This window comes from Oryctolagus cuniculus, chromosome 18 (assembly GCF_964237555.1).
Source record: "Oryctolagus cuniculus chromosome 18, mOryCun1.1, whole genome shotgun sequence".
Taxonomy (NCBI): Eukaryota; Metazoa; Chordata; class Mammalia; order Lagomorpha; family Leporidae; genus Oryctolagus; species Oryctolagus cuniculus.
Genome location: NC_091449.1, coordinates 47,968,281 through 47,990,506, shown reverse-complemented (window position 1 = coordinate 47,990,506; position 22,226 = coordinate 47,968,281). Strand labels below are relative to the sequence as shown.

The window sequence follows — 22,226 nt, the reverse complement described above, 5'->3', positions numbered from 1 at the left end:
CAGCACTGCAGGAGGTGGCTTAACCCACTATGCTGCAGCGCTGGCCCCAAGAAAGGAAATCTTACCATGTACAAATGGAGTGATAGGCAGGTATTAACAAAGATAAGATAACTCCTGAGCTTAAGAAGTTCAGGATTGCAGTAGGCACTTGGCACAGTGGTTAAGGCATGGCTGGGGAAGCCCACTTCTCATATTGGAATGTCTGGCTTGGGTCCTGGCTATGGTTCCCTACTTCAGCTTCTTGCTAACATGTAACAGGAGGCTGAAATAGTTGTATCCCTGCCACCCATTTGAGTGATTTAGATTGAGTTCCTGTCTCTTGACTCCTGCTCTGACCCAACACAGGCTGTTGCAGGCATTTGGCAACCTACAGATGACAACACTCTGTCTATAAATAACTAAAATGAGAAGTAGGGTAATGAAGAAACTCATTATCAAGTGATTATTTGTGTACAGGGTAACATTTGAGAAACATGGAGGAAGGTTTTGTGAGGAACATGGCAGTAACTTGTGGCCTGGAATATGATCAAGTTATCCAGTGAATAGGAAAAGGAGCAAAAGTAGATTTGAGGGGTGTACATGTCTGAGCCCCATGAATTTCAATATTTTTTCAACATGAGAATAGCACCCCATGTGTATGTGGTTGGCACCCTTGGAGGGGGTTCATGTTAGACTCTCAATAATATTATTTAGGGTTGGGAATATGTATTCTTGAAAAGATGCCTAAGGAATAAGAGTTTAACTAATTTATCCACAAAATGGGAAGATGCAAAATAGACTTAGGAAATGGAAACAGGGGAAAATAATTGGTATTAGAATTCCCAAAGTGGAGAAGACGGGCTGTGTGCCCAGAGAAGAGACATAGGCAGTTGCAGGGACTATGTGGCTTCAGTGATGGGGAGAGCTGTGCATGGATCATTCTGAGAACACAGAACCTTCTACCTTAGGGACTTTCTCAGTGGGAAGCAGTGGGAATGTTGGGCAGCGGTGAGGGTGGAGCTGCAGGATTTGCAGAACCACTTTGGCACCACTGTGGAGCAAGTAATTGTTCTGTCTACCAGAAGGGATCCTGGCAAAAGCAAAAGCAAGGGGAAGACGATTGGGAGAGAATAAAGGAACACCCTGGCGTCACTCAATGTATGCAGTATTCAAAAGCCAGGCAAGGGAGAATGAGTCTGATGTCAGGTTGGATGGGAGAAAAAGAAATAAGGTGGTTTTATCCTGTGGATCTTCCTTTCAAAATAGTGCTGAGATAGTACCACATAAATAGAGCAAATGGAGTAGCTGGATCGTTCCCTAACAATCTCTGATTTGATGACTTTCTAGGTTGAGTGCTTTAAGATGCCCTGAAAAAAGTGAAATTTGGCAAACCTTAGAGTTTTGAGTTTCCTGTAGGAAACACAGCTTGTGTCATGCTGTGCTACACAGAGGGGAAGTCATCAGTTTTGGAGTTAGGAATTGCCTGTGTAAGCCTCAGCAGTGAGATCCCTTGATAGCCCTGAGTGGTTCCCAAGCTGCTTTTTGTGTGGAATCTAATAAATATCATTGTCAGTTATATAAATCATGTTTGTTAGAATAAAAGAGGATTTACGTTCACCTTTCAAATCTGAAAACAAGGTAGAAAAAATAATGAGGAGTATGTTTTGTAAAATTTTCAGTTATTGGACTGATTGTGAAATACATCTGTTTAATTCCCAAGAAATTTGCCAAATTGATATGTAACACAAGAAAACCCCCAGCAACTTTCATTGTCTAGGGAATTCCCTGAAAGTCAGCGTTGTGTTTATTTTTGTTACTCATTCACAAAACTGAGTCCGTAACTTTTGCTAAGTCTGAAGCATGGAAAACAGACAAACACAAGTTGTTCAGGGATTTGGGAGCAGGCACCATGCCTTCATTGAGGAGACTTGTAGGAAGATTAGAGCAATTCAGCTTGTCCATTTTAGGCTCTCAAACAACTTTATATTTCACTCACAAACTGTCTTATTCATAAGAACTGTTTTAGCCATAATTTGTTGCCTATACAAAGCTTGCTATGAATAGCAAATACTGAAGGAAGTATGCCTTTTTTTTTTTCTCCCAGAGAAACACTATGGATGATAAACAAACAGTCTTCGTAGTTTGTACCTACATGTATCCCCAAACTAGAATATTGAACATTTCACTGAAGCTCTGAAAATCAATTAGATATATTTTTGGAAATCGAAACGATATGAAAATTTCTAAAAGCGATATGAGCAACCATGCTTTGTGATTGAATAAGTTCCCTAGGTCTTGATTTCATAACAATAATTACAGTATCCTTAATAATGTTATTGAGATGTATTAGTAAAATCATGTTACTTTTATCATGTTAAATGACAATAATTCTAATAATTATTATTTTAAGTGCCATTTGAATAAAACATTTTAGCTTACAGTGGGTTTTCTAATGGAGTGGGTAGACTCAAGGCTACTCTTGAAGCCTAAGAGGGCAGCGAAAATCAATGTTTATTCCCACAAATGGCATGATGATGGCGATGCAGATGACAGTTGCAGAAACTGGGGCTGGGCCACACAGGAGGGTGGGGAGTTCATTGCTACAGGAAAATCAGATGTGGTCTTCGGGGAATGTCCAACTGCCAAAGCACAGAGCACGTTAGCACAGAAAGGGGTAGGAGTGGCTGTTAGGGCACCAAGATGATTTCCTTTGGATTAGTTCAGCATTATCTCATCTCTAGGTTTTGTCAAAGAGGTGAAAAACTCAAGGATATTTACTGTTCTTTCTGGGGTCTAAGGACTTGGATTCTGATCCTTTAGGGTTAGTTTGAATGCTTCTTTCAGGCAGACCACATGCTCAGAACCTAGTACTATGTGTGACACATAGCAGGTCTTCTGGGAAACGCTTATCAATTCAATTGTTATCATAACAAAAGCTTACAAGCAATCTAAGTGTCCTTGGGAAGAGGATTGCTGAAACGAACAGTGGTCACATTTGTACATTTGTACATGAGGTGGACCTGTCTTTACTCATGTGGGAGTCACCTGAATTTATTGTGAAAGGAAAACAGTGAGCAGAAGAATGATGTGTGCACTATGGAACTTTGTTGTATAAGAATAAGCTAATGGCATGCATGTTTTGTATAAATATTCTTGCATGCTCATAGAACATAATGTCTCTTAGAGGATTCACAAGAAACTGGCAATAATGGTAACGTCTGAATAGGGAAAATGGAATGGGAGTTTTACGCAGTGCATATTTGTTTATATTTTTATAAATGTGCCTACAATTGTTTCAAAGTAGCTGTTAACAAATATGTATATGTGTATATATTTTGTATGTGTGCAGAGAAGGGAGAAGAATATAATTCTTAGAATTAAATTTTTTTTTGAAACCTAGTCTTACTGTTCCCCAACTGTGTAAACTTGGTCAAGACAATGGTACTCTGTTAGACTATTTCTTCATTTGTAAAATGAGAGTGGAACTATGCCTGTTGTGGTATGTATATGTGTGTGCATGCATGTTCACACAGCATTTATAGCTCTCAGTGTGTGAGTCTCTATCTCCCTATTGCATTTCCCATGGAATAACAAATTTCGATTTCTCTTTTCCCAGCTTCATTCCGATATTGACTCTGGTGATGGGAACATTAAATACATTCTCTCAGGTGAAGGAGCTGGAACCATTTTTGTGATAGATGACAAATCAGGGAACATTCATGCAACCAAGACGTTGGACCGAGAGGAGAGAGCCCAGTACACACTGATGGCTCAGGCGGTGGACAGGGACACTAACCGGCCACTGGAGCCACCATCAGAATTCATCGTCAAAGTCCAGGACATTAATGACAACCCTCCAGAATTCTTGCATGAGACCTACCATGCCAACGTGCCCGAGAGGTCCAATGTGGGTGCGTAAGTGGGAGAGACCTGTTCCAATTCCCCACTGGATGTCTGTGAGTGGGTGGGCTTGTACCTGTTTTTCCAAATCAGGCTGTAGAACTTACATTGTCATAAAAAAATAACAAACAAAATCATTGTATATGCAGCAATTTCAAATATTTAGTATGACCTTCAGGTTTTAAAATCTGAGTTTGTAAAGCATGAATAAGAGTGGAGTGGGAAGAATTTGACTGAATCTGAGTAACCTGGTCTTTATGCTTATTAGCTGTGTGAACCAGTTATATCCATTCCTTTAGTCTTAGTCCCTTCCTCTGTAAAAGGGGAATAACGATTTCTGGTCATCCAGTCACTAGGACATACTTAGGCTTAATAAGTAGTAGAAGTATTAATGTTTGTTCTACATAAGGAGCATACTAATTCATGATTTTTATGCACTATTTTATTTAATTTTAATGTTTCCAAAGGTTAATTTTTGCAATAAGGTAGGTTCAGTTGCCATAGTTTACATCTGGGAAACTCAAACCATAAACAGATTAAATAATGTGTCCATAGTCATCTGAGCTATCCAGTGGATCCAGAATTCACACATAACCACTGTGTCACCATTTATTAATTCAGAAATAAGTATGTATTTTCAATATGCCTGAAGACACATCACATTGGTAATGGATAACATTGTAGTTTTTCTTCAATGAGCACCTTCTCCTGGAAGCTACTTTCATTTGACTTCATAGAATGCCTATAATCATGATCTTTTGAGAAATGTGCCTCGTATTAACAAACAAATAAAATATAAAATATAAATCTTTGTAAAGAACTTAGTGGAGTTCTAGAAGTAAATTACATATAAAAATCATTAATTTCTCTAGCCATGCCCTGATGGTGTTTCCTCTCTAAACTTCCACTGCCTCAGATTGTCGCTCCCCCTCTTCACAGAGGAACTACACAGGACCCTGCGCTGTTCTTTTGTCTGCTCGGCGCTCCCCGGGTTTGCTGCTGGTTCTTCCCCAGTTGGCTGCCGTCCCTCCACCTCCGTGGAAGGGCGGTTCCCCCTGCCACTTTCCCCACTTCCGCCGGGGAGCGGCACACCACCGGCCGGCTCTCTCGGGGGCTGCTCAGGTGTTCCTTCAGATAGATGTTCCTGGTGCATGTTGTCTCTCTCCTCCTTTATAGTCCTCTTCCACCAATCCCAACTCTGCTACCCACACGCCGAGTATGCTGCTCTCCTCCAATCAGGAGCAGCTCCTGCAGTTCATTGGTCAAACTGGAGGCAGCTGCGTAGAAGCTGGTTCCTCCTCTCCCAATGCCATATTGTGGGAGAGCAGATGCATAGAATAAGTCTTAATTCCAGTAACTTAGTCTAGTCCGAGTTGCTCCCCACACAGATAATGCCTGGCACTCAGGAAGAACTTGAAAAAGGTTATTTGCATGAAATAAAGAATGAAAGTCATTAGAAAAAAGCGATATTTACTTTTACACCGCAGGAGTATTACTGACAACCTTATCAGTTAGGGGATAGGCAGAGTCTGCATAAATGGACTCCCTTGCCCCTCTGCTGAAATGTCACAGAAAGAACTTGGGTTTCGTGAAGTGCTGTGTTGTGTTATAGTCTTGTCTCTGGCAATAACTTTAAATACATTAAAAACTTTACCAGCCTTCACATCTTATTTCTCACAAGTCCAAAGGATGCAAAACATGCCTGCTACAGGGGTGCTGGCAGGATATAAGGAATGTACCCCAAACAATGCCTGGCACAGAGAAAGTCAATGATTGCTAGTTTTTTCTTTCTTGCTTCTCTCTCAGATCTGAATTCCAATAGGTCATGTCCCAGAGGCTTGCTAACTTATAGTCAGCAAGGAACAGGAGATATTTTTTTGTTTTGTTTTAAGGGAAAATAGAATCCCATCTTCCTTCCATTCCATAGTTTCCCTTTATTCTGAACCATGATTGCTTGCCTTAGATCTCACCAGATGTCTGCTGGTGGCTACCAGACCTTTAGAGGTGGGAAGATACAATTTTCATGCCAGTGGGGAACAACATTCTGCACAATATTTATAGCCATAAATTAATTAAAATGTAGTATTAGCAGCAATTTTATTGCATGCAAAGCAACAATAAAATGATGTATTTATTGCTCTGCTACAGATGGAAGATTGCACTCTGTCCTTTCATGAAAAGCAATTCATCATTAATTACCATTTATTATACTCTTTGGGAAGATTTTTATTTAATTATTTGATATACTGAACATTTCAATTGCATGGGTCTTGGAATGTTTTTACAATAATGTTCATATTATTATTTTAACTACCAAATAGTACGGCGTACTGTGAATATCTAATGTTTATTTTTAAACTATGGGAACTGTATTTTTTTTTTAAGAAGGTAAGAAGGAAGATTGTTTTGCATCTCAACTCTAGAAAATGAGAACATGTTGAATAATTGTAGGGCTGTCTTCAGAGTTTAATTTTAAAATGGAACTTTGTAAATAAGAATGTAACTTGAAAAGCTAAGGGGATATGGCTCATTAATTTATTCCATTTTCAAGGAACATCGGTAATCCAGGTGACAGCTTCGGATGCAGATGATCCTACCTATGGAAATAGCGCCAAGTTAGTGTACAGTATCCTTGAAGGACAACCCTACTTCTCAGTGGAGGCACAAACAGGTACTGTGGAACATCCTTATGATTTGTGACCCTGTGGGAATATGGAGTCCAAGCCTGCTCACTAAGCCTATTGGGTTCTCAATTTTCTTAAAAAAAAATATGGAATAAGAGGACATCTTACAGGGATAGTGTGAATATTAGGCCCTATGCATGCCCCTTGTCTAGAGTTGGCAATATTGCAAATATTGTTGTTTCTGCCCATACTTTACAATGCACAATAGCAAATATAATCTTAAAATTCAGCTTTAATGTCAAAAATATCTGAAACTGTGAACTCTAGTGAAAATACAATAGAAGCTGAACACTGGTATAAAAACTAGCAGCCCCCACTGTGAAGGATTGGTGTTAGGGGAGGCTGTTAACATTCAAGTTCATTTGGGAGAAGCACATTCCCCCATCCCTTATACTGTGCTTATAGAGTTCCAGTGTACATTAGCATTCAAAAAGAAGGCTCTGCAAACCAAAACATTGAATAAATACAACAACCCAAAGCAAAATGTTTCACTAAATTTGTACACAGTTCAACTCTCAACTACAGTAAACATTGAAATTATCTGAAACCGCTAGTACCCAATATTTTCTTAAGGATCCTTAGTTTTTTCCACACCATGTCCTATATTTTTGAAAGACAGCTACAAATAATCTGCATTTATTGTTAGAGTTAAAAGTTGTCAAATACAAACACACACACACACACACACACACAAGGGGACCTCAGAAAGTTCATGAAGCATGGAATTAAGTATTATGTTGGTGCAAAATTTTTTGAGTTATTATTTAGCACAAAACTATTTTCATAATACACATTTCCATGAACTTCTTGAAGATGCCTCATGCATATGTATGTGTATATGTGCACATGGTATACCAATTTTGCTCATTTTCTTAATACAGCTTTCACACACACATATGCATATATATATATATATATATATATATATATACGTAGCTACCCTGCTTCAGAATCTAATTTATAAAGTTACTTGCTATTTCATCAAAAGCATTTATAATTTGCCTTTCTAGGTTAACCAAGGTTAAACATGGAATATCATCTAGACTCTTGAATGTTAAAATTTACAACTTGCTTTTCCTCAGGGACTCATGGTTAGGAATCACCACTTTGATCCTACCAAGAGAAATGAGTTTCCAGGCTTCGTAAAGAAACATAGGAACCTCAGGGAGTAAGAAAGTGATAAGAAATGAGGCATCCACAGTGCTTTCTTCATGTTTTTGCTATAAGCGTCACGTATCTACAGAGAAAGAAGCTCCCACATGTTCCCAAGAGATTTAAGTGAGCGTCGTTTTCGTGGAAATCATGAGGCAGTATAAAGGGATCATGTAGAACTGAATCATTAATTTACCATTGTCATCAGTGATAGGTGACAGTATACAGTAAGAATATGTATAAAGCATTAAAGTATTGTGTGTATTTTTGGAACTCATTTGGTCCCCTTTTTTTCGAAAATTATTAATATGTTAATGCATTGCATGAAATAGGTGCCATCTTAGTACTGATGTAGACCGTAGAGATGTTTCTAAGACTTGCATGCAGGAGTAGACTTCAGAAAGAGTCTGCTTGACGTCCAGAAGTGTAGGTTTAGCTCATGTATGCCTCTGCCATGGGGACTCAAATATTTCAGTCTTTAGTATCATTATCTCTGAGAAGAATGAAGCTACTACCTTCATGTACCCTAAAATTTGTAAAACAACGAAAATTAATGAAATGGCTCCTGAGCGCATGGATTGTTTTATTCAACTTTGCTTCCTGAATGTCTCCTATTCTTTTGTTATTATAATGTTATTATAAATCAAAGTGGTTAATGCTTCCTGCTCACTATCCAGGTATCATCAGGACAGCCCTTCCCAACATGGACAGGGAAGCCAAGGAGGAGTACCATGTGGTGATCCAGGCCAAGGACATGGGCGGGCACATGGGCGGACTCTCAGGGACAACCAAAGTGACAATCACCCTGACTGACGTCAACGACAACCCGCCCAAGTTTCCGCAGAGTAAGTACGTGGGCTTGGCTTTCACTTTTCAACCGAGCTGCAGCCACTTCCCTGTCTTCTCTGGCCATTCCTGCTTATTCAGGTTTCAGAAACAAAAAATGTAGACGACTGGGGGCTCTTAAAACCATTTTCCCCCCATTTTAATTATTATAGTTTTTACTTGTACTATTAGACTTACAAAGAAATCACAATGAGCTTCAGTGTTCGCGTCATACATTTGAGGTTAGTTGAAGGTAAATTAGTATTTTCAATTACAATTGAGACAATATATTACTCAAGAATTAATACTTATGAAAAAGAATACTTATTCATAGAACTATAGATAAGTTTCATTTCATCTTTATAAAACATATACCTGTATTTGTTTATGGATGGGTAATATCTTACATAGAGTTTTTCAAAGCATTTTCACTCATATTATTTTGTACATATGTTATCTCCTCTGATTCTGGCAATAAAAATCCCTGTGAGGTGGCCAAGGCAAGTATTCTGTGCATGTCACAAAAGCAAGAAGGGAGGCTGGGGAAGGTTTGTGTAACTTGACCAAGGTGAAACAGTAAGATTTTCTCTCTATTCAGTGATATGTTTCGTATTATGCTACTATTCATTATATTATGTTGATAGTTGAAATGTCAGTATAAGAAGTTTAATTTATATGATTATATTGATGCAGCTGGGTGAGCTGAACCCTCCTTCCACTGGCCAGTCTGTGAGACAATCATTTTCCCACATTATTTGAGTGCCTCTGTCCTAAGTGAATAATCTATCTGGGTATGAAAAATATAATTAGAAAACACTAAGCCATTATATTACTCAAAAGAGCATTCTTATATAAAAACAAGCCCCCAAACAGGATAATAACATCACCAAAAAACGTCACTGGAGTAGAGGCTGTGGGAGAAAAAGGAAATATAAAAATTCTCCTGATTCTGGAAGCATAAAATCTGCCTTGCTAGGTATTTTGCCAGAAACTGGTGATGCAATCTAGTCATTTGTTAACATTTCTCTCCCTCAGCATTCTCATTTCTAATCTGGATAATACCTGAATCCCTTGTTTACTACTCTGTAGCAAACTCTGGAATTTAGTGGTTTAAACACCTTAATCATCTTTGATTTTTGCCATGAGTCCAGCATTTGCACAAGGCTTGAAGGAGAGAGTTGGTCTGGGTTTCCCACAGCATCAGCTGAGGACTTCTCACTAGGGCTGGCAGACTTAAGATGGCTTCCTCACATGCCCAGCAAGTGGGTGTGGGTTCTGGGCCTCTCCAGGGCTGGATTCTGAGGCCAAGAGCCCCAATGGTACCAGGAAGAAACCATTGTTTGTTGCTAATTCACTTCAGAAGTCACAGCGTCTAGTTTCCACTGTAATCACGTCCTGCCCAAAGTTAAGAGGAATTCATGTAGACATCGCCCTTCAATGGAAGGACTGTCAAATATGTTGTTTTGGTCATTTTTGGAAAATGCAGTCTTCTACAGTTCCTAATTAATACGATTATTGTTAGAATGAAACAAACTGGTCTAAGATCTTACACTGACAGATTTTTTAAAAGATTTATTTATTTATTTGAAAGTCAGAGTTATAGAGACAGAGAGGGAGAGACAGAGAGATTTAGATCTTCCATTCACTGGTTTACTCCCCTAAATGACTGCAAGGCCAAACCCAGGAGCCAGGAGCTTCATCCAAGTCTCCCACATGGATGCAGGGGCCCAAGGACTTAAGCTATCTTCCACTGCTTTCCCAGGCACATTAGTAGGGAACTGGATTGGAAGCTGAGCAGTCTGGACTTGAACCAGTGCCCATATGGTTCATAATGCCAGCACTGCAGATGGCAGCTTAACCTGCTGCACTACAGTGCCAGCCCCTGATATAAATTATTAGGCAGCATTAGCCATTGTTATCTGGGAGATTGTGACTGCGCTGCAAAACGTATAGTATTGCCAAGGCAACAGAAAGGAAAAGCTGATTTTGAAAGGTTGTTACTAATAACCATTATTACAACTACCACCATTTAACTGATAATCACTACTATTGTAAATCTCTAAAGCAGTGTACATCGTACAGATAGAATTAGCCTCCATGAAAAATGCAGTATGTTGACCAAAGAATGTCACAAAGCCAGAATTTGAACACAAATATGTTTTTGTGTGTATAGGAATATATAAAGGTATTGTGTGATTATAAATGATGCTGGTACCATTAGTATAAGGTGTTAACCATGGAAATCTTTCTTTTTCATTAGAACTTATGGATTTATTACCAGAGAGATGGCTCTTCTTGTAAATGAGAGAACAAAGCAGGCAACTAAATATGTCCCTTGTAACACACAATAGCTCCTAAAAGGAAGTGAAAGACAACAGTTTGCACAAAGGAAGCATTGAAATAAAGGATTATGAGGCAACTATCAATTCTCATAGGGTCCCACAAAAGATGGGGAGTGACTGCTTTCCCTGGGTAGGCACAGCGTTCTATCAGTCACATGCCCTGTGATACTCAACCCCAGATATTCTCATAGTTGTCTTGCTCAGAACCTTCAGGAGGAATTCACACACCTTCTCCTAAAGGATGTCTTCTCTGATCACCATATTCAAAAGTAAGGTCTGTCTCTCTTTCTCCTTTGCACCTACACATATTCAGTGCAAGCATACACATTCACTCACAGTCATGCTCACACATATACTCACACAGATATCTCACACATTCACACACACATGCTTATGCACAACATACACACACACACTTTCACATCTACTACACAGCTCAACATACATTCACATATACACCATCAAACACAGTCACACATTTACACAGTTACCCACTTAGTCTTTTGTTTCCCTACATCCCTTACCTTACTTTTTTTCTGCTTCTTGTCAATGTGATCAGAGTGGGTATACATTTGTTTTTGCCTTTTTCTCTTCAATGTGCCCTATTAAGGGAAGAATTGATTTGTTTGTCAATTGCTATCTCTAGGGACTTGGGTAGTATGTATTACATATCCAATAAATATTATTTTAAATAATTTCTAAATGATTTTGTGTGTGTGTGTGAAAGAGAGAGAGAGAGAGAGAGGGAGAGAAGATTTCATCCACACTGTTTCACTACCCAAATGTTGACAACAACCAGAATCGGGTCAGGGCAAAGCCAGGAGCCAGCACTTAGTCAAACTCTTCCATATGGGAGGCAGGGACTGGATGTACAGCTGTCACTTGAACCCAGGCACTTTGATAAACGATGTAGGTTACCCAAGCACTATCTTAGCCTCTGTGCCAATACCTACCCAGTTAATTCCCAGTAAATATTATATACTTATATATAATATACATAAAGGGGACCATATACATATTTATTATTTATAATATATAACAAAATTATATTGTATGTATTAAAATACAAAATATATTATATATATAATATACATATAACAAAAATGGAAGGGAATCCCTGTGGGAAACCTTTCTAGAGAAGTAGTGCTTGATGCAGCAAATATAGAGCTGGAAAATACAGACCTTGAAAGATAAAATTTGTGTTCCATTTTTAAATAAACATAGCGCTATCTGTAGCTTTTAAACAGATAAATTTGTGTGTGTGCGTGTGCATCCTTGACAGAACTGTAAGTGAGCCTTAGAATTAACTCTTGGACCATCCTGAGCACATGGAAAGAAGTCTCATTTGTTTGAATAGATGAAGGCATGCCTGGTTCTCCATCAATCCTGATGGAAACTGTAACAGCATTTTTTTCCCTTCCTTCTATGTGGCCGATGACACTGTCATTTTACCCAGGACCTTAATCTTGTTTTATCATCTTTTCTGGAACACACTATTTAGGCAAGGAGGCCATGTGGGATCGTCCTCCCATTCATTCGCTTTTTTCATGTTCTCAATCAATAGAAAGTTCAGTTTCAAATCCATTGAGAAATTTAATGGGACCCCATGAAATCTAAAATCTTTACAGCTGCCAAATAAAAAGGAAAATAAAAATAGATCTCTTCTTCTTCTAGGTGTATACCAGATGTCTGTGTCAGAAGCAGCTGTCCCTGGAGAGGAAGTAGGAAGAGTGAAGGCTAAAGACCCAGACATTGGAGAAAATGGCTTAGTCACATATAATATCGTTGATGGGGATGGTATGGAATTGTTTGAAATCACAACGGACTATGAAACACAAGAGGGTGTGGTGAAGCTGAAAAAGGTGAGTTTGGGTGAATGGCCACGTATGTCAGTGGTGTGGTTTCTGCCCAAGTGACCCTGAAGGCAACTGGGATCTGACAGGTCAGACGTGAGCATGCGCTCAGCTGGGAGCTGACTGCATGCTGCAGTGGAGCCCTGTGCTCTGGTGAGGTCGCTGAACTCTACCCCTGTTCGTTAGTTACTGCAGCAGGAGCTGACAAGGGCTAGCAATGCCTGTCTGAGATGGCTGGTGAGTTCCAATATATTATGGCCCAGTTCTCCCCGGAAGGAGAGACAGTTAGATTCATCTAGATTTTGGAGGAGAAGCGCTGATCAGATCATTTCTGGAGCTCCCCCTTGAGCCCTGCCCAGCAGAGTCTGGTAAAACAGTCTGTTCAAAACCTTCTCTTACTTCAAATACCCGAGGTTCACTGCTTTGCCAAACCCTTGGTGAAACTGAAACCCATGTTTTGCTTGCTTTTCTTTCAAAAATGAACCCTGGGAAACAACAACAATAATGGATTTTCCCTCATTGTCATCCAGACTGTCATTAAAAGCATGCCCCTAGGATTGATTGATTCCAGTGAGGGAGTTTGTCATTTGAACTAGTTGTGTTTTTAAAAATCCAGCATTTACTCAAATACTAACTATTGGACAGATGCAGCCTAACAAACATCTTATACACATTCTCTCATTTATTTTTAATGAGGGTCCTGCAGAAGGTTTGTGGGAAAATGGAATTAAAAGATGTTTATTTTGGTGCAAAAATTCTTGAAATCCAGGCATAGCTTCTCATCCTCTGTGTTCTTCACAAATCCTTTGAAGACCTTTGGTCTTATCTAGTGGGCAATGATCATTCTACTGAATTTTGAAAAGACTGGAACTCATATTAAATACTTTGACTCAGTTACCATGACACAACTCACAGTTTGAAGACATGGAATTGAAGGGATATTCTGGAAAAACTTTTATCTCGAGACATTGTGGAAGTAACTGGGTCTGGAAGGGTTTGTAGAGAAGAACCAAATCAACTCATTTTCAAGTGAAGAAAAGATTACTGTATATTCTAAAATGGTTCCCTCTGTGATCTACCTCTAGACGAATCAACACCTGTCTGTGATTAACTACATGGAGCATTGAATCTGAATTGGATGCTGGGATTACCTTGGTTTTAGCCAAGCATTCACTTTCAAGTTGGTTTTGTAGTATGGATATTAAAATCCTTGATGTGATGGGAAAGATTGGACTATAATACTGATAAAACTAATTAGAGGAATCAAAGAGGCAGAGGTCAGTAGCAGAAGAGGCAAGGGTGAGAGAAAGCAAGGCTGGCGTTGGGAGGAATCTTTGAGTCAAGGGAACCAATAGTGAGATGCTTTAGACAGATCACCTTCCACAACGTTTAAAAGTATGATCTTGGCCAGCTCTCTGCTGTGACCAGGGAGTGCAGTGGAGGATGGCCCAAGTGCTTGGGCCCTGCACCCCATGGGAGACCAAGAGAAGCACCTGGTTCCTACCTTCGGATCAGCGCGGTGCGCCGGCCGTAATGCGCCAGCCGCGGTGGCCATTGGAGGGTGAACCAATGGCAAAAGGAAGACCTTTCTCTCTGTCTCTCTCTCTCACTGTCCACTCTGCCTGTCAAAAAAAAAAAAAAAAAAAAGTATGACCTTGGAGAAGGTATTTAGGCAGCACAGGAAAAAGAGAAGTCAGGAAGTGATGCTCATAAAAGAGTAAAGCAAATAGACATGGAAAGAGGGGCATGCTCTCAATACTGGAACAAATCTATGTCAGGACAATGAATAGTATCACTGAGTCTATCTGCCACATGAGATTGGAGAATTCATTCCTCCTGGTTTGTTCTCCTGAAAAGTGGCTGTGTGAATTGTGTGTGGCCTCAAGCTGTCAACTTTCCTCATTAATTAATATTAAGATCCCTTCTGTTTGACACTGAAGTACGAACACTGACACCAGTGTTTCCTGCCTCCCATTCTCTGCTGTTCTAGTAATTGGGTAGTTGGTTATGCTAAGATTGTCACCTGCTTTCAGTGTATTCAGTGCATAAACACCTTGACTAAAAAAATCCTGAAACCTTGAATTACCCCCCAGGAACTCACACATCAATCGAACTCTCTGTGTATGATTTATTTGTGCATTTTCCCCCAATTCAGTGTTTGCATTCCAGATAAAGGAATAATCTTCTATTAAAGCACTGAAATTTTGGTTTAAAATAGCATAAGATTTTATGTACTTGGTAAAAGAACATTTGCTTAAATTTGTAGCATAAAGTTTCAAACATTCAGCAGGAAAAAAAATCAGAAGTGAATTTAAATGGTGTCATTAAATAAAATTTAGTAATATAAAAGGGTTTGAAGACTTCATATATATATTTTTGTATTTTTAAAAGATTTCTCTGTTTTGTCTATTTATTTGAGAATCAGAGTTACAGAGACAGAAGGAGAGAAAGAGAAAGAGAGAGAGAGAGGGAGAGAGAGAGATCTTCCATCTGCTGGTTCCTTCCCCAAATGCTCCTTACAGCCAGGGCTGGGCCAGACCAAAGCCAAGAGCCAGGAGATACATCTGGGTCTCCCACAGCAATGCAGTACTAAGTACTTGTACTTAGTACTAAGTACTAAGTACTTGGGACAGCTTCTGCTTCTTTCTCAGACACATTAGCAGGAAGGCGGATCAGAAGTGGAGCAGTTAGGACTTCAAGTCACTCCCATATGTGATGCCAGCATTGCAGATGGCGGCTCAACATTGGCCCCCATATTTTTGTATTTTAAGATGCTCTTTAATGCCATGTTTTTGTTCATTTTTTAATTTACTCCTCAACTTTCCTAATGAGAGCTGTTGAATTCTTATTTGTCAGGCAGTTTCTTTCTTAGAGCTGGAAATCTAAAGTTTATCAGGATAGTTAAGTAAAAAGACAACTGATAGAGGGGGTTTTCTCGGCCTTGGCAGAGTTGACACAGTAGATTGAATAATTCCTTGTGGGGGACTATTCTGTGCATTGTAGAATGTGGGGCAGCATCCCGGACTTCTCACTAGAGGTCAATAAACACATGCTGTACCCCACTTCACCAGGCAAAATCACAAAAATTATCTCTAGGGGCAGGCGTTTGGTGTAGGAGTTAATGCCAGCATCTCTTAAAGGAGTGCCTGAATAGTGCCAGATCCACTTCTGTTTTCAGGTTCCTGTTCGTGTGCACCTTGGGAGGCAGCAGGTGATGACTTAAATGGATGAGTTCTTGCCACTCACATGAGAAACCTGCATTGAGTTCCTGGCTCCCTACTTTTTCCTGGCACAGCCCTGAGTGCTGTAGGCATTTGGAGAGTAAACCAACAGATGAAATATGTCTCTTGCTCCCTCATCCCTGCCTCTAAAATAAATTAGTAAATTTGAATTTAAAATAAAATTGAAAAATAACTCTAGACATTGCTGAATATCCCTGGGGTGACTGGGAGCAAAATTGCTCCCAAGATGAAAGCCAACTGCAATAAAGTACAGTGAGACCTCTGACTGTCGGTGATGAGGGACTTCTTAGAGTGGGCTGTGCTCGTTGAGTCTTGAGAAATGAGGAGGAATTTGTTAGATTGGAAAGGAAAAATTGTTCTTGAGAGACTGGTGTCAACAGAAACAACACATTTAAGAGACTGCAGTACATTCTTCTTGAGGATCTTGAGATAGACCTAGGATGAGCCGTAAACTATTGTTGGAATTCAAAGGGTACATTTCAAAAAACTGAAGAAGGCATAAAGTGATAGGATGGGAGTGAAGCAAAAGAATTCAAGAAATAATTAGTATGTAGAGTCTTTGTTGAATAGTTTATAAGGTAACATTTCTTGAGTTCTGGCACTGTGCTAGAGTTTAATGGTATATAAGAGAGAGAAAACCTGTCTCTGGGATATTTAGATAATCTCTATGTGATTAGCTGAAGAAAAATCCAGAAAAAACTATGATTCTTTTAGGGGTTTGGTGGACTTGGGAGGAAAATCTGATCTGTTGCAACACTCCTGACCACGTGGGAATCCCATTTAGCACAGAAAACTCCCAGCATAGTTTCTGTGCTATTTATCTTCAATCAAATAAACTCTTCTTAACACAGTATGAGAGTAGCATTATATTTTAAATATCCCCTATTCTAATCAAACTATTTTATGGTTGATTTTTTCTTTATATTCTTTGTCTACATGTATATAGATGTAGAAAGATAATATTGAACAGGGTAGCAATTGTGAGGTGATCTGATTTGTCAACTTAATGTCAGATCATAAATGCTTTACATGCTGCTATGTAATGTACATAATCATTTTTAATGGCTACATAACACCCCATCTTATTGATGGACTATTATTTCCTTAATAAAATCTCACAGTTGGATTTGGTGTTTTGTGTCTGCAGTTTCCCAGATTAGATATAACCCTCTATTATATCCAACAAAAATCATACATTTTTGAAGATTATTTGTTTTGATTTTCTGTTGAATTAATCCCTCAGGGAGAACTTTCCAAGGCCGGATTAGTAAACGAGGGAATATTAAGATTTTTACGGCTTATATAGCATGTGGCCTCATTTGGCATTATTTCAAGCACTCATATCATGGATATAAATGTTCACTAAGGAAACTAACTCAAATCCCTTTTGGAAGAAGGAAGGGGATACACTCTAGGCAAATGCCTCACCCCTGCTTAGTCAGTCAGGGTGATTGATGTGTGAGAAAACATGATAGTCATTCCTGGACGGTGAGCAGGCAAAGATGAACAAGATTCAAAAGGCTCCTTTTGGAGTCTTCCCACCTAGAGGAGGAGAAAAGTGAGACACTGCAGAAGGGCAGCTAAGAGCCCTCACAAATCTGCCTGGGGTTGTTGAGGAGGGCTTCACAGGGCAATGAGGCTTGGGCTGACTTCCAGAAAACTCAGTAGACACTTGATATTCCTGCCCAGCCTTTGCAAACGTGTGGAATGTATTGATCAGACTACAGCATGATTGCACTAGCCATAACAATTGCTGAGCTTTGCAGCAGGAGCCCAGCGTTGGGTCCTTGGGCATATGCCTAAACCAAGTCCCAAGCCTTCTGTGGAGGCAGCTTGCCTGAGACGAGGACATTCCACCTTTGCTGATAACAAATTACCTGATCTCAAAAATAGTCATGTCTTTAGTCTATAAATATCATTCCTCTCTACCATTCAATAACCCAGCCAAGGATAAAGTGGCCGCTGTATTCCAGAATGATGGAGAGGCTGGGGGCAGATAGAGCTCTAGGAAAACCGGGTGTTCTCTGACTCCCGAGGAGATGGAGGTGGGAGGGTGATGGCAAAGCGCCAAGGACATTGAATGTGTTTAGGATTCCTGAAACTGGGATCATCTTCCGTTTGGGGTTCTGAAGAATTAGGTCAGGACTTAGCCACATAATTATATGCTCATTCAAAATAAGCGTTTTCCAGACACAGGAAGACAGCACGGCAGGCAGATGCTCGCCTTAAAAAAACAAACGCTCGCCAAACATTTGGTAACTCAGCAGCATCCAGAGTGCGAATTAGAAAGTGACTTCCTTGGAATTAGGGGTGGGTTGTTTGCTGCAATCTTGCTTTTCACCCTTTGCTGATTGACTCACTGTATATCCTCTCAGTCGGAGTTAGTGTTTACCATACATTTTCCTATAACTGCAGTCATTCAGATGCTACTCCTCATTATTTTTCTGTGTAAAAAACTGTACTGTTTATACTTGTGTCAAATCTGTACTGCTTATACTTATTTTTCTTTACCTAGACCATTCAAGTATATGTATTTAATGATACATATATGAGTAATGATGTATATATTATTTAAACACACATACACATTCTTCTTAAAATGATGTGTGATCCTCATGGTCTCATCACTTAGCATAAACAGAAGGTAACCTAAGGATGAATTCAGTCAAGACAAAAGGATGTCGTTACGTGCTAGCTACCGCATTGTGTCATGGTCTCCCAAAAGGAAGATTGGGAAGCATAAGATATATGCTACAAATTAGCCCTATTCTGAGATGGTTTCCTTGGAGGGCATAGGATTCAGAGAATTAGAAAAGGAGTAATTTTGTCAAGGAGTAAATTAAGGTCATTAAATAATTCCATCTATCCAAATTGGCCACTAACCACCTTAAGTCATCAAGTATGTCACTGTGGATCAGGGTCGCAGACACTGGGCCACACAATGCTGTTAGAACCTTAAAAATTGAGGGGTTAGTATGATTAAGCTGGGTGCTAGATGCATCTGTGTGTGGGAGAGTCGGGGAACAGACATGAGGCAAGTGATTCTGTGACAAATTTTCTGGTATTTTTTTGGCAAAATTTTTAATACTTTACAGAATGGGCTACAGAATTTTTTTTCTAGTGTTTTAATTACCTTCTTTAGGTAATTTTCGGTGACTGGTTGGGCACCCTTGGTGTTTCGTTAGGTTCTTTTTAGACAATGCAGTAGTTATACTTATGTTATGCTCCTAGAATTATCCATTAGGCGTATTCCAAGTTCCAGAAATTGATTTGTCTGATTTCCTGATGAAATGATTCTGGTAACTGCATATTGAATAGTCGCTGATTTTCGTTCTTTGAGGAACTATTCATTATGCCCTATAAAACAATCAGGTCTTTCTCTTTTATAATTCTTTCAAGGAATTGGTTGTCAAACTTCTCTTCATTCTTGCCAGCCCGTAGACTTTGAAACCAAAAGAGCATATAGTCTGAAGGTGGAGGCAGCCAATGTGCACATCGACCCGAAGTTCATCAGCAATGGGCCCTTCAAGGACACTGTGACGGTCAAGATTGCAGTCGAAGATGCTGATGAGCCCCCCATGTTTTTGGCCCCAAGTTATATACATGAAGTCCAAGAAAATGCAGCAGCTGGCACTGTGGTTGGAAGAGTACATGCCAAAGACCCTGATGCTGCCAACAGTCCAATAAGGTACAGACAGATTTATTTTAAGGGCCTGGATGGGGACTTTTATAGGCAGAGATTTTGACAAAGGCCTGCACACAGCACATCCCTCAGTTTTAAAAGAGTTCAAGTTTATTAGGTTCAGTGGAATGTAAACAAGATTCACATTATATAACCGATGAGCTTGACTTCACCTCAGCTACCAAAGGTTTGGATTTACTGTTCAGGACACAAAGTTTCTCTTTGGCATTTATTTCTCAATATCTACTTGGTGATATAACTCTTAGCTTGCCATTTCTGTCTCAAGGACCTGTGATGAATTATAAGTAGAGACTGTGAAATCATTATGGCAATTAGAGCTCACTGAACCCCTTCCTATGCTCCAGTTCCTCTACTAGATGAGTTAGACTTATAATCCAACTTCCCCTCAACTTTATTATTATGTGAATTGTTGTTCCTTAAAGTGAGAGCAACTTGGGGCTGTGCAAGACCGAGTGACCTGTACTCTTGGTGACCCAGCTAGTAGTCGCGGGGGGGGGGGGGTAGGGAAACAAGCTCTGTCCAACTGCTGCTGAGTGCTTTGAAGAGATAACAAAGTGCCAAACACATGTAGAGGACTCTCCTTATTATCTATCTATCTATTAACTTGGAAAAAGTGAGTAGAACCCTGATTCCTCCTTTCAGTCCCCAGCTTGGGTCATTAACCAATGAAGCTGATATTGAAGATGGGAGGTTAATGAGAATGAGACTGAGAAGTTTCTGGACCACAGATTTGAGACATTTACAGCATAGAAATTCATTATTGCTTGAAACATGTACTGGATCAGACTCTAGCAGGCATTCATGTTTCCATGGCCACTCTCTTAAATCCTTTTTTGCCTAAATCCCTGCATCTTCCTCCTCATGATTTTTCTGCATGCAGTCTCCAACTGACCATTCTCTCAGTCATGTAACCAGACAGCCCTTACAGAATGCATATCTAAGCATCACATTATATCTCCATTTAAAAAGTAAAAAAAAAAAATCAATTATTGAACTGTTCCACATTGCCTTTCCTCTCCAAATAATTTAAATTCTTTTGCTTGGTTTAAGGATCTCCTTCAAACTGCACTACTTGAATCTCGCCCCCTAAAGCACGTCTGCTCTCTCCTGAACCTTGTCCTTGACCTGTTCTTCCTTCCAGTTGGAACTCTCTGTCTTTCTACTTTGTTATATTGCACTCATTGTCTCCATCTGCATTTAGGTATCACCTCCTCTGAGAATTCTTCCAGGACTCAGGAGAGATCAGATGTCCCTCCCCACTGGCTCCCACCTCCTGCCATACAGCACACTTCATCACAGTGACACCTTGGATGGTGTCTTGTCCTCACTAGATGGCACATGCGCGGGGGGCTGGATAGTTGCTAAGGAGCCAACAAAAGATAATTTCAGGCAAAATTCAGACACCATCATCTTTTCTTCCTTCCCTCCCTCCCTCTCACACTCCTTTCCTCTTTGTTCTTTTTTCTCCTATTGAAAGTTTACGTATTGTAGAATGTTTTACAGAATTGTTTAAGACTGTTTAATTCCAGATCATTGTATTACCCCCAGAAGAAACCTTATACTCCTTAACAGTCACTTTGCATTCCTGCTTTGCCCCAGCCCTGAGTAACCAACCGCTCATCTACTTTGTTTGTATATGCTTGCCAATCTGGACATTGCATATAAATGAGATAACACAATATGTGGTCTTACGTAGCTGCATTTTTTTCACTTAGCATGTGGTGGTAGTTAATCCATGCTGCAGAATATAACAATATTCCCTCTTATTGCTAGATATCATTCCATTGTATAGATATACCATATTCAGTGTGTCTGTGTATCAGTTAGGTAAACATTTGAGTTGTTTTTACTTTTGGCTGTTATAGATAAAGCTGGTATGAACATTCCTATATGAGTTTTCTGTGCGAATTTACGTTTTTTGTGGGGAGAGGGTTGTTTACCTAGAATTAGAATCACTGAGTCATCCGAATCCTTTGTCCATTTTAAATTAGATCATCAGTCTTCTTATTGTGGAGTGATTGTAAGTTGCCATATATCCAGAATATTTGTGTGTTTTATGTGTTTATATATTCTGGATACTAGACTATGGTTAAATTGCTGAGAAATGGTCAAGTGGTTTTCCACGTTGGCTGCATCATTTCACATTTGCATCAGTAGCATAGAGGATTCCAATCTCCCTGCATTCTCAAGAATACTTACTATTGTTTGTCTTTTGACTATAGCCATCCTGGGTGTGAAATATGTCCTCATGGTTTTGATTTATATTTCTTTAATGACAACTAAGGATATTGAACATCTTCCCATGTGTTTAGTGGTCATTTGTACATTTTGGGAGAAATGTCTGTTCCAATCATTGTCACTTTCGTAATTGGATTATCTGTCTTATTGTTGAATTATAGGAGTGCTTAATATATTGTGGATGCTAAAGTCTTACTAGGTGTATGATTTGCAAATATTTCTCTTATTCCATGAGTAGTATCTTTCTTTTTTTAAATAAGATTTCTTTTATTTATTTGAAAGACAGAGTTACAGAGAGAGGTAGAGAC

General features: G+C 39.5%; 1 protein-coding gene across 3 annotated transcripts in view; it reads left to right on the top strand.

Annotated features, from left to right (window-relative positions):
• Positions 1-22,226, top strand: part of CDH11 (cadherin 11) — a 164,332-nt gene that overhangs the window by 114,516 nt on the left and 27,590 nt on the right. For all 3 annotated transcript variants that reach the window (XM_070063308.1, XM_051846856.2, XM_070063307.1), the window contains 5 exons: positions 3,596-3,890; positions 6,431-6,550; positions 8,393-8,560; positions 12,557-12,744; positions 19,412-19,665. In XM_070063308.1, coding sequence (XP_069919409.1) covers positions 3,596-3,890; positions 6,431-6,550; positions 8,393-8,560; positions 12,557-12,744; positions 19,412-19,665 — 1,025 coding nt within the window. The remainder of the gene's footprint in view (positions 1-3,595; positions 3,891-6,430; positions 6,551-8,392; positions 8,561-12,556; positions 12,745-19,411; positions 19,666-22,226) is intronic.